Source organism: Pteropus vampyrus, unplaced genomic scaffold (genome assembly GCF_000151845.1).
Source record: "Pteropus vampyrus isolate Shadow unplaced genomic scaffold, Pvam_2.0 Scaffold119, whole genome shotgun sequence".
Classification (NCBI taxonomy): Eukaryota; Metazoa; Chordata; class Mammalia; order Chiroptera; family Pteropodidae; genus Pteropus; species Pteropus vampyrus.
The window spans coordinates 479,198-492,427 of NW_011888900.1; the positions used below are offsets into that span (position 1 = coordinate 479,198).

The following is a 13,230-nucleotide window of genomic DNA, read 5'->3' on the forward strand; positions in this document are numbered from 1 at the left end:
TTTCTGACTCTTTTGGTTATCTTTCTCCCTTGGTAAATCCCATGTGGTTGTTTAATTTACTGAGAATACACTAGACTCTGGAAAACAAGTCGATGTCATGCTGGCCCTCGCAGTGAGCTGTGTGACCTCGGGCAAGTCACTGACTTCTCTGAGCTCTCTACCTTCATCTAGCGTATGTGGCTATAGCATTTGTTCCATCCCCAACCCCAGAATCATTGGGTTTCTTGTTTTATTTTCTTCTGTAAAATGAGGGCATTAGACCCAGTTACCTCTCATTTCTAAAATCCTGTTCTATACAAGCCTTTAATTACATGCTTTCTTTAGGAACTACTAAAAAACCCATTATGCTTATTTTATTCTTTCAAAAAAAATATAAACCTTATGTTTTTAAATGCTCTATCGCAGTCATTAGGCCCTTAATGAGGACTGTAAATCCATCAGGTTGAATGTGTACATTGACACTAACTTTCTGTGCTGATTTGCAGTTCACAGGTTAATGGCCAAGTCATTCGATAGATAGTTACGCAGTACCACTTAGGTTTTGTTTAGTTTTGTTTTTAACTAAACAGCAACACTGAGAAGACATTGTGATGGGCTGTTATTTTTTCAGGTTGCAGTTCTCTTTGTTGGTCAAATTCTGGACAATACCCTGTTCAAGCTTCGGGCAGAGGAGCCGTGGGCAGCTCTTTGATGCTGTGTGTCCTGCGGTTGGCTTCCCAGGTGCCTCTCGAGAGCACTGCAGTCCAGCAGATGGCTTTTATGTTTCTTTCAAACCTGGCCTTGTCTCACGACTGTAGAGGAGTCATTCAAAAAGTAAGTACTTAAACTCTCCTTCGTATCGTAAAAAAAGATAGAATCATCCTTCTCATCAAGGGCGTGCGAAAGTCTAGAACTCAATTTCTAGGATTAATTTATTATACTTTCAAGACATTTTGTTTTAAAAGATTGTAAGAGGATTAAGAGGTTCACTTTGTTTAAAGCCACTTGATAGATGATACATGAAAAGTGACAGCTCGAATACGATCAAACCATTTTCTTTTAGTTATCTTCTTAGCTATGGATTATATTTCATCCTCAGAAATGAACGTTTTAGAAAGACAGCTGTCTTACATTTGTTTGAGATCATAAAAGTAATACAGTGGTCTTTAAACAAGACCACATTGAGCGGTAACAATTTCAGTTCAATTCACATTGTCAGAATGGTTCATGAAGTCATAGCCTCTTTTTCTCCGAGTTAGACCCAACTTCGTTATGACATAATGGGTGATTTTATCAGTCCCCCGGGACTGCAGCGCCCAAACTTGACTTCTCATCACGGGTTTTAACTTAGGGTGCTTTAAAAGGGATTGAATGGTTGAAACAAATTCCAGCACAGCTGTTGATTTAGGTGCTGTTCAGGTGTCACAGAATCCCTAATTTGGAAGGCCCCGTGAACTCCGAGTGTGATTAGCTTGCATTACTGGTTTCTGGTAATTTGAGTACTGCTCTTTCTTTTACATGAAGGCCAAGATAAACAGCACTCATAAGAATTGAGGCTCCTTTCCTCTGCTGCATCACCGCCCCCCCAAACAAAACAAAACAAAACAAAAATAAAACTCGGAGTGCAAACTCCAGATAAATAGCAGCCTTACGAAGGGAAGATCTTTTCCGTGCTCTGTTGGTGCTAAATCATGTTGGCTCGGGAGTAGGGTTGTTTATTTTCAGGAATTTTGCAGGCCACTCGATGGCATGGTGGTGTCTTGAAGTCAGCTGTAGTGGAGGTATTCACCCCATGCAAATCAGCAGAACGTGCACATCAGACACCTGCTGCTCACTGGAGCCCACTGCTGGCTTACCAGCACGCGCTGGATGTTTTCCTCATACGTGTGCGTGCGCACACGCGTGTGCGAGGTCGTCCTGAGCTGGCTGTATGGGATCACCGCCCTCCATGAGCGTGAGACTGGGCGGGCTGCCTGCCACTTCCTTGCGAAGTACCTCGGTAGGGAGCGAAGGCCCACACGCCACGTCGGTGCTACGCTTGGGTGTCGTGTGACTCTGAGCTGGACACTCACTCTCTAAGCTTCGGTTTCTTCATTTTCGAAACGATTAGGTTACACAGAACGGTCTCGAAGGCGTCCTCATCTCATTCTCGGCTCTGGTCCTGTAGGAGGCATACTTCAGCATAAGTGAGACTGGTTCACGTGCGGATCAGTAGTCGTGTTTTCTCGGCTCTGACTAGGGAACTTGCGAGTCCTCTGCCGAAGCTGCGATGGGTGCTGGACACGCGCAGTTAGGCCTCTGTCGCTCACCCACGGGCATTAGAACGCGAGCGCCCGTGCTGCCAGGATTCCCGGTGCCCAGCTTCTCTCCTCCAGGGCGCGTGTCTCTACGTCCTCCCTGGCGTAGGAAGTTGTTTAAAAGAGTCTCTGGGCCCAGCAGAAGGCAGCAGCGCCCGCGGCATGTTTACGGTTTGAAGCACTGTCGTGTTTTATCACGGTCGTCAGCCCCAGACCGCCAGCATCCTGGCATGTCTGACTGAAGGGGAAGGCGAGGGAGGGATTGTTCGGGCGACGGAGGAGCGGTGGGCTGAGTGGGCTGAGTGACGGCCAACTTGCCGTTGCTGACGTTGCTGCCATTTCTGTAGCTCAGCTCATCGTGCACTTAGAGGCAGTCCTTTTATGTAGAGAGTTCCATTCGTTTCATGGATTCAAGCCATCATCTGGATTTAGGTGTGGGAGAATCCAAGAAATAAGCAGAGTAGGTAATTAAACCGGGAGAGAGATGAGACCCTCTGGGCGGTCGGGAGAGCGGATCACATGTGCCCGCCTGGCCGTGGCCCAGGCTGTCCTCAGTGGCGGCGGCTGCGGCCGCTTTGTTTTTTTCTGGGCTGCTTCTTGACATAGAACTTTCAGACTCTTTCTTCTTTTGCATGTAGATTATTCTAGACAATAAATTACTGCTTTTCCCATCGTCAAGAGTTTGGTGGGGCTTTGTGGAAGGGGTTTTCTTTGGAGGTTGAAACGACTTACAGTTCAAGTGATGCAGCTCCCTCACCTGTAAGGTCGCTGGAGTGCCAAGTAGCCTTGAGAAGTCATTGATAATGATCCGCGGCTGGGGTAAGTCGAATGTAAGATGTGCCCACAGATCACCTGTGTGGCTAAAAGATGCCGATATCCTCAGCACTGCCCGAGATGTTAACTGGTTGGTGTCCATGATTTGTTTGGTATTGGTTTCTTTTTAAATTTTTAAAATTTTAATTTTTTTATGTGTGTGTATATATATATAAACTAAAATGTACTTGACACACATCATTATATTAGTTTCAGGGATATGACACAGTGATTTAACATATGTATCTGTGTGTATGTACACATATATACACACACACTGTGATGTGATCACGATCTGTCACCATGCATAGTCATTACGATATCATAGGCCATTTCTCTGTGCTGCAACACACCCTGTGGCTTATTTATTTCATAACTGGAAGCTTGTGCCTGTCATTCCCCTTCACCTTGTCACCCATTCCCCACTGCCTCCCCTCCGGGAACCATCAGTGGGTTTTGCTGCTTTTTCCTCCCCATAGGATAGCTTTTAATGAGTAGCAAAATTGCCAGAGGGCAGACAGGAAGAGAAAACTCAAGAGGCCTGACTTAATCCCTAAACTGAATTATCAGTCCTAAGTAATTACGAGTTGTCTGTAATTTATCCACCATCCGAAAAGTATTAGGAAGAATTAAAACTTGAGCACTATTTTGGTCTCCTTAGCTTTTCTACTTGTACCTGGAAACGGTAGAGGTGGAGTTTTTGGAAGGTACTGGAGGGAGGAGAAATTCAAATTGCAGAAAAGAGGAGCAGAGTGCTTGTTAATTGGTCTCCAAGGGACGAGGAAGAAATGCAAAGACTCAGGAAGAAAATAACGTTCTGTGTCTCCACAGAGTAACTTCCTGCAGAGCTTCCTGTCTCTGACATTGCCCAAAGGAGGGAGCAGGCAGCTCGGTGGGCTGAGCGTTCTGTGGCTGAAGTTGCTCCTGAACATGTCGCTCGGAGAGGATGGGCAGCAGATGATCCTGAGGCTGGGCGGCTGCTTGGACCTGCTTGCGGAGATGAGCAAGTGCAAGCACAAGGGCGGCCCCGAGGTGCCTCTTCTTATCTTTCATAATATTTGCTTCAGTCCCGCCAGTAAGCCCAAGATCCTGGCCAACGGTGAGTGTTCGCGTTTCACACGCACACGCCTGTTGATACATGTGGGTATCCGTAGCGCGTTCTGCTCAGATTAAAATAGAAGGTGGTGGCATCAGTAATCACCAGGTATCTGCTCGGCGCACGTGTCCCAGGCACAGGGGAGGCGGAGGCCGTGGGAACCGAGCAGCCTGACCCCTGCGCCCAGCCGTGAGCGGGCATGGCGCCAGCCCCCAAGCAGCTGCCGAGTCTCCCGGGGTGAGCGCGTCCCGTCACTGGTGGACACAGTGGCCCCGGGGCGAAGCTGGGGGGAAGGAGTAGCGCGTGGGCGCTTCGTGGCTCCGCTCGACCCCCTCGCTCCCCGCCTTGGTCCCGTCCGGCCTGGCACAGGCCCCCCTCCCCCCGCCAGCTCTGCCCCTCTGTGTCCTTTCCCGTGGCGTCCGCGCCAGCTGATCTCCTCCCACTGCAGCAGAAGCGCTTACGAGGCCGACAGGTTTTTGTCTCTCGTTCCCGGTTATCTGTCGCACCTAGAATTGTGCCTGTCACTAGTGAGCCCTCAGTGAGTCGAGGTCCTGAGCAGGCGGGAGTGCCGGCGACCCAAGGCCACATGGGGAAATTAGATTTGTGGAGACTTTATTCTCTGAGGCGTGGGACAGACAGAGGCGAGCCTTGGTGAGCAACGAGAAACATTTTGAAACGGAGAGAAATGGAAAGATCCGTTTCTGTACCCATGTGCTGTTTCCGTGGGGAGTGTGTGAATTTCATAGGGAGAGCATTTCATAAGGATTCGCCGTGTGACTGTGAAGAAGGAAGAGGTGGGCTGTAGCCCCCCACGCACCTGGTGCTGCATGCCAGTCCCACCTGCCTTCACTCCAGCATCACCTGGGGCAGCTTCTCAGGGTCCAGTGTCTTCAGGGGACAGAAGCCAGGACCCTCCCAGAAGGGGCGTTAACCGTCTGTGTTAAGCCGAACTCCAAAGCAGCAACCTCTCAGGCGCAGGAGGGATCAGAATGAGGTTGGTCCCCAACCCTCACATCTGTCACTATAAAGAGAAGGAATAACAAGTGTGAGAATGGGCACTGCAGATGGCCCCTGACCGCTCGCACCCCAGAGACGTGTAGCCCGAGTGGCCCATGACCTTGGTTTGAGGCAATTCTTGATTGACTGTGCCTCTAGGAGCTTAGCAAAAGCAGACTTCCCCGCTCATGCATGGAGGGCAAGTTCATACTAGGCCTCAGGGAACCTCCACGAATAATTTTCAAAGGCGTTAACCAGCGCACAGTTAAAGACGACCAAGCGTATCAGGAAACACGGCGACGTGAGTGAGAGCCAGAGCGGGGATGAGAGCCTCAGACTTCAGGCGTTGGACTCGTAAACCACGGATTTAAAGATAACTCTAACGATGCCGTGTCTAGATAAACAACAACTGCGAAAGCATTTGCAGGGAATAGGAAACTTAAAAATGGGAAGATTCGAAACAGGAGCCAAACAAAACTTCTGGAACTTAACTGTCCAATAAGATAATCAATTTTTCCCATGTAGCTATTTAAGTTAATTAAGGTATTCAGTTTGTCAGTTGCGCTAGCTGCGCGTGGCTGCTGGCCATCTTACTGGACAGCACACTTAGGAATATTTGTCTACTTTTCACGAGTTCTGTTGGACAGCACTATTCTGGATCCTCGGTAGCAGACGCCAGGCCTCAGTGTGCATGTCTGGCAGCCGCGTGTGCTGGGGCGGGGAGAGGACGTAGGAGTTGGAACACGGATCAGAACACGGAGAGCTGGCAAGGGGAGGAAGGGGTCAAAGAACGAAGCGCAGAACGAGGGAAGGGGCAGGGCCGGCTGCGCGTCCGAGGGCCTCGTGCGAGGGGGTGCTGGAGGCGGTGTCGGCCGAACGTTAACAACTGTTTTAAGACAGAAATCTGCAGAGTCCAGAGACTCAGCCAGTTCAGTAAAAATAAACCCTGCATGCATAACAGTGAATCTGCAGAAAACTAAAGGAAGATAAGATGAAATGGACTCTTGCTCTGATGAAAATAAGTTAGAAAAATTTATTCAAGGAAAAAAAAAGGTCCGGTAACTATGAAAGACACTGAGTAGTGAAATATCTAACTACACATAAAATTCTAGGTCCCGAATACTTTACCAGTGAATTCTACCAGACTTTTAAGCAACATGTAGTTCCAGATGGACCAAACTCTTAACAGACAGGGAGGAAGTGGTCGCTCATTTTGTGAAGCTCGCGTAGCTTCGTTAGCCAGACCTGGCAAGGACAGTGTTCTGGTGAACGTTTAAGTACTGGCTCTCAGTGGGTGAAGATGAGGTTGGACGTGTATTAAATATGTAGAAATTCTATTGTGTATATAATGACATAATATATAAATTGATAAATTTTACTGGTATAATGAGTGTGTAGCACACAACCTACAGACTGTAGTACAGTGCACAGTGCTCTGTGTTGTTCCTTCTGCCCGGCCAGTCGATGCTCACGGAATATGCTCGCACTGGCTCCAGCTGGACCCTCACATCTGTAGCAGGTCTGTGGTTGCAGTTTAGCCGCGATTTGGCAGAGAGAATTGTATCCCAATCTGCTCTCTACCCGATTAATTTATTGTCATTAAATCTGACGTGCAGTATATGTTTAAAAACTATTTCTTGCCGTTGTACAAAATATATTCACAAAGCGGAAACCTCTTTCAGCTTTTCATGAATTCATCTCTGTAGCATTGGTTGATTTTCATGGTGTAAATACACTTACTGTAGTCAATTAGCCATCCCTAAACTTAGAATTAAATCAGTATCATTAGGAAGAAAGACAATAAGTATTCAACACCCTTCACTTTCTAATTATTTAACTACATTTTACGATTATCTATTCTCTTGAGGTTATCTGTATCTTAATGTGGCAGGTTACTTATACCTACTTATTAAACTTAAAAGTATTTTATGGGTTTTAAAATTAATTAAAATACTGTAGACAGAATATTAGTTTTAGATTTACGAACATTTTGTATGTCTATTTCACAATAAAGTGTGTTTGTGAAAAAATTGACCCCTTTCCACTTATTAGGATGGCTTCCACATTAATTGACCTATACTTTATTAAAAGTTTTTAAGAGATAGTAACTGCTAAAAGGAGTTATTGTAAACTTATTTAGATCAGGGGTAATACATTGTGAGTGTTGATACGATGCATGAAAACATCACTTGATGATACTCAGATGGAACGTACCGTTTGGTGATGAGTCCTAAGAGTATCAGCTGCCACCTGTAAGCTCACAGGTAGAGTATGATGCAGGAGAAGCAGGTGGCAAGGCAGTGGGGGTTGTTGTGTTTTATAGGGGAGGTGTTTTTCTATACTTTTTTATATAAAAAAAAGTAATAAAATTAGTTCATATATTGTTCTGAAACACCCTGGTAATCTTTTTGGCACTAGACTTGTCTGCATCTTCACTTAAATGAGCAGGCCACTGCAGTTCATTTCTAAGGCTTGATTTCATGCTCTGGCCAGCTTTTGCAAGAAAGGAGCAGCTCTTGTGTATTGACACACATTCATTCATTCATTCATTCATTCATTCATTTATGCATGCTTTCAAGGTCACATTTTAAAAATAATTTTTTATTTTTCAGTTACAGTTGACATATAATATAAGTTTCAGGATTACAACATAGTGATTAGACATTTTTGATATGCCTTTAAATCAGTTTTTCCTCTGACACATATATACACACACACAAAAACGTTCCCCTACAGTGTTTAGCCCTTGTTTAAAAGGTTTAACTAATATGGTACTTCTTTATTATTTTATATAGTAGCCCAAGGTATTGGTATGTTCATATAACAGTCTTTATACTTTATCACAGGAGCAGATCTGTTTTCCTGGGCACCAGAGTGTGAGCTGTAATTGAAGAGCTCGTTACTATAACTCAGGTGTAATCACTCCTCCACTACTGTCTTTAAATGAACGCGCCACGGCTGAATCAGGGCCAGAAAGAGCGAGGCCGCGGCTGCCGCACTGACCGTCCGTGCCTGTCGTGCTAGCGGCTGGTGCTGAGGCCGAGGCCGAAGCCGAAGCCTCATGGTGTACAGGGCTGTTCTTGCCATAGTCCAGGGCTGCCCCTTCGTGTGTCTTCTGATGCGGGGAGAGGGGTCTCTGACTAGTAAGATAAGGATACAATGCAATATCTGGGACTGAACTATTCGCTTTTTAATGTTTTTATCAGAAAAAGTCATTAGTGTGCTGGTCGCCTGTCTGGAAAGCGAGAGTCGAACCGCTCAGAGGATTGGAGCAGCCGCGCTTTGGGCTCTGATTCACAACTGCCAAAAGGTCAGTGTTAAAATCTTTGTCACTCCTGAGGGACAAACGCCAAGCCTCTCAGGGTGCATCCAGGGACCTCAGAGGAGAGTCAGCGAGAGAGAAAATGAACTCAGCGTGGCCCCCGTGCAGCCGTACAGTTAGTAAACCTTCCTTTGGACTCTTTTTCGTTGAATCATTCCAGCAGGGCATCTCATTTCAGAAGTGTCTGTTTTTTTGAGTGAATTTTCCCTATTAATATAAATTCATTAACCATGTGGGTGTAACGTTGTCATAGATTATTTCTGCGAGAAGACATGTCAAGGAAAAATGCATCTGGAAATAAGACCAAAAACCGAGGCTGTATCCATTCGCACGGTTCCTCTGCCTCTGGAACGAGTCATTGCTGAGTTTTGAAGTGAGCTCAGTCGTGGGGCTGCAGCGCAGAGCTGGCCTGGGGACGGCAGGCGGCTGGGGACTTGTCCCTGCTCTGTCCCTGGCCTCTGGTCTCTCATTGCAGATGCCTCCTGAGGGAAATGCCCACGCGTGTCTAGTGATCAAATAGTGGCCAAGCGATAGTGCTGGGTAGACAGCATCCCGGACAGTGCTCCGTCAGGCCGTCCCCTGGGTAGACTGCCATCCTGGACAGTGCTCCGTCAGGCCGTCCCCTGGGTAGACTGCCATCCTGGACAGTGGTCCGTCAGGCCGTCCCCTGGCTGTGCAGCTCGTTCTCCCTGCCGGGTGGCTTCAGTGCCACGGGACCGACGCTGCTGCTCTCACTTTCAGCCGTGCATCCGTAGGGCTTAGCTCAGGGCACTTTGTAGTCACTTAGTAAATATTTGTCGATCAACTGGTAATGTTTGATGTACTTGATCTGAAATTGGAGGTTTGAAGGAAGATGAAATGACTAAAACAAGATTAAGTAGTTTAAGGCAGCAAATTGAGATCGGGAAGAAGGGATGGAAGGAAAGGGCAGAGAAGGAGCACAGAGAAAGAAGATGGGGCAGGACGTGGGCGATGGCACAGTGGGGTGCACTAATACGTAATTCCCGAGCTCCATTATATCTTACAACGTCCTGTTTTATCCTGTAGTCAGCAATGGCAGAATTTATCTGGGGTATCCCGATCCTTAACACGCGGAAATAAATCTAATTAATGGATTTCATTCTATGCTCTCCCCAGGCGAAAACAACTTTGAAAAATCCATCAATAAAAAGAAGAGTTGATGAAGCATATTCCTTAGCAAAGAAAAGTAAGTTTCATTTTGAAAGACTTTACAGTTAAACTTGGATGCTATGAAGTGAATTCTCGACTAATGAAATATTAGTCAAGTTCACGGCAAAATGACAGCTTTTTACACTGATGTTCACACTGATGTTTGAGGAGTCTTTTCATCAAATCACTGTAAAATGTGCCGGTATTTGGTCCGTGCTTTTCATTATGACATTTTTTAAATAATAAAATACAATAGTGTCTTGAAACGTGTCTGTGATCTTTCTCTAAGTCATTTTTTTTCCTTGTACTAAACTTCCTTTGCCAGTTGCGGCTGCTGTGCTAACGTGTGTTCTTAGGTAGTAAGGACAGGGACCAATTAGAATTGACCTTAACAGAAAACTGATCTGACATCTGGGAGTTGAATCACAGTCTTCCAAAAATAGATCCCATTTCCCCTGTATCCATCAGCCCTGCAATGCGATCATGATGTGAGGCGGGGTCTCCCTTTTAAACTGCGCTTTTCATTTTAAATGGCAGTTTTCAGCGAACAGTATTCTCTGGACATTTTTTATGCTAAGACACCGAAGTGTGTCTTTCTTGTACTGTACTTGATCTGTGTTTTCATAGTCTGATTTTTTTATAAATGGTTTGTGGGGTTTTTGTTTTGTTTCTGGCTGTGACCGTGAATTTCTAGAGGTCGTGAGTCACTGAGTTCTGTTAGCCTGTAGGTGTCAGGAGGAATGGTGCATAAAAACAAGGCATTCATTCGGGATTACAGATAATGCATCCATTATGGAGGTGTATTGCTTTTTATTTATACTCTTTGGCTAAACCATTAATAAAAAGTAACTATAAATTTTGTAACTTAATATTTTCACAATGTAAAACATTCTTTTAATGCTAGTCCATCAGGTAGTTAAACAGGACCTTAAGTTGCGTGTGGACCTTGTTGGTGAATGTGTGTGTGTCCACTCTTCAGCGTGGCACTAAGTGTAACAGACGTGCTCTTCCACACTCTTCTTTTTCTCTCCTAGATTTTTCAAACTCAGAAGAAACCCCTCAAAATGCCTATTATTTGAAGTGTCTTGAAAACCTTGCGCAGCAGCTGAGCTCCTCCTGAGCGCCGACCGCCCTGAAGGCTGCGGGGCTGTGGCCCGAGCCAGTGGGGCCAGTGGGACGCGGAGCCAGTGGGACGCGGCCTCAGGCTCGGCTGCAACCTGGAGACGGCCGGCCCTCTGCAGGGCGGACGGGAAGTCGAGTGGTGACACCCACGTGCTGTCCCTCCATGTGGCACCAGCTCTCTGTAAGTAAGAGCGGCTGGCAAGACGATGGGAAAGGAAAGGCACAGGAAGTTCTGGGAACTTAAACATTTTCATTTTTTTCTATGCAATTTGCTTTGTAAAAATCCTATTTAACAGTTATTTAATAAAGTATTTTTTAGAAACTGAGAATTGACTAATAGTTGCTGTTTGCAGACTTTTATCAGTCCCATGAATGTAAATTTTAGGAATTGGAAGAAGACATTATGTTCTGATTTTTTTTTTAATTTTTTACATGAAACATGGCTCTTATCAATACAAATTCTTAGTTTTCAAATCTTTATATTATCCAGAATGTACACATTGGTGAAGGGATATTTGCATGTAAATGTATATATTTTGTGAGTAGTTTCTTTCTACAAATTTTAATCATATTAACTCCTTTCCAGAGTATTTATAAACATTATATTCCTTTTACCTTACAACTTCTGAAATGCTGTGTAATCAAGTAGGAAGAAATAGAGTTTACAGTCACGTTGGCCCTGGTTCAAGTTCCGGCTTAGCCCAGTGTCGTGAAGATCAAGACTGAGAACTCCGGCAGGGCCCAGCTCTGTACGCCAGGCCGAGCCTCTTAACCAGCGTGTGGTTTTGAACTCAGAACTTCAGGCTAAATCAGTTCACATATTGTTCACTTTCAGCCGTTTTCCCAACACTTTTGAAAGTAAGAAGAGAAAATTGTACCTAAGAAATAAAAGGTAAAAGCTGATATAGACATATATAGAGAGAGATATATGTGTGTATCGTGGGTGTGTGTGTACACACTTACATACACGTTCACTTAGGAAGAATTTTTCTTATTGAATCATGGTTAACCAGAACAAAGTACCATTTTTAAGTGCTGTTATTAGCAAATCAGAAAAATTTTAAAAAGCCATGTGATGTTATTTAAGCTGGAAACGTGAGGACAAAATATATGTTAAATACTGAAATAGAAGCAGAGAAATCTGTAGTGTCTGAAAATTATTGATTAGCGATCTGAAAAATAGGTTTAGGAAGTTCAGAAGTTTCTAAGGAGCACAAGTAATTTGGAAGCAGTGGACATGCCCATATTCTGAAAAATTCACCAATTCTAAGAGCGGGAATCTCAGGAATTATTTCTACCCTTTCTCCTGGTTTCTTTTATGTCACTTTCTCGGTATTACCTTGTAAGCCCTCCTGGATGAAAATGAGATGGATTTCTTTGTACCTTCCATTAAAGAACTCTGCGTCACAGGCGCTAGTCTGAGAATGGTTTTTATGTAACGTTTTCCTCTAAAGTGCTGCCGTCCAGCTGTCAGGGGTGAATGACCGGAGGCTCAGAGTGCCTGGGTCACGCGTTTGCGGCCGGTGCTTAGTGAAGCTGGGAGTGGAACCCAGGGGAACGAACAAGCCCGAGGTTTTTAACCACCGTGTTTCGCTACCTCCTTTTTTTCCCCTCGTTGAAATTCCGGCCTTTGTGTTATGGTCTTATAGATAATTCCCATTTTTCTACAAAAATTGGGTCTCTTCAGGGAAATGGTCGTTTCCTTTATGGTTCATTGACTGACTGGCTGACGTGTCAGGGTGCGCTCTGCCTCCTGTCTTTGGGGTGAGGAGGCATCGTAGCTGATTATCTTCCGTAGCAGTTCCGGACAGCCCTAGTCCGGGGGGCTGGTGACCCAGCAGCGGACCAGAGATGTTACCTGCTGAGGCCCAGAAGGACCGCCACCCCCGGAAAGAGGGGGAGGGCACGGCTTCAGGGAAACTCACACTGGTGTGTGTCGGGGTCCAGGTCTGTGGCCCTCAGGCATGTCATGCTCTGGAGGGGCGTGTCTGTCCCCACAGTCTGTGTCTCTTCAGGTTGTGTCCAGCCTACCCGTGTGGGAGCTGTGAAGCAGAAGGCCCCTGCGGTGACTGGCCACGAGTTCAGCAGCTGCCATGGCGCTACCTTGGGGACCCACCAGCATCAGGATCCGCCAGGAGACTTGAAATGCAGGTTCCCGGGCCCCTGATCTGTAGTCGTAATGCGCAAGCTCCCCAGGTGATCCTTACACGCAGCACAGTGAGCCCCCGACTTTACAGGAAGCTGCTGAGAACCTGAAAATGACAACACCACTCGGATACCTAGTGCTGAAGTTAGAACTTGAACCTGGGCTCTCGAATGCTGACATGTTTTTTCCGTCACGCATCTCTAGCATAGGCACAGACCCAGAAAACGGCCGTTGGGGACTGGTTCGTGCCTTATGGCCTCCAGATTTCCCATGTCCTGGCCTTTCTGGT

The 13,230-nt window shown here is 45.9% G+C and overlaps 1 protein-coding gene across 1 annotated transcript in view; it reads left to right on the plus strand.

Annotated features, from left to right (window-relative positions):
- Positions 1–12,207, plus strand: part of RTTN (rotatin) — a 130,658-nt gene extending 118,451 nt beyond the window's left edge. Inside the window, exons 45-49 of the mRNA XM_023534106.1 lie at positions 611–813; positions 3,921–4,188; positions 8,388–8,491; positions 9,641–9,710; positions 10,708–12,207. Of these exons, the coding sequence (XP_023389874.1) occupies positions 611–813; positions 3,921–4,188; positions 8,388–8,491; positions 9,641–9,710; positions 10,708–10,793 (731 nt within the window). The 3' untranslated portion in view covers positions 10,794–12,207. The remainder of the gene's footprint in view (positions 1–610; positions 814–3,920; positions 4,189–8,387; positions 8,492–9,640; positions 9,711–10,707) is intronic.
- Positions 12,208–13,230: the final 1,023 nt, after the last annotated feature.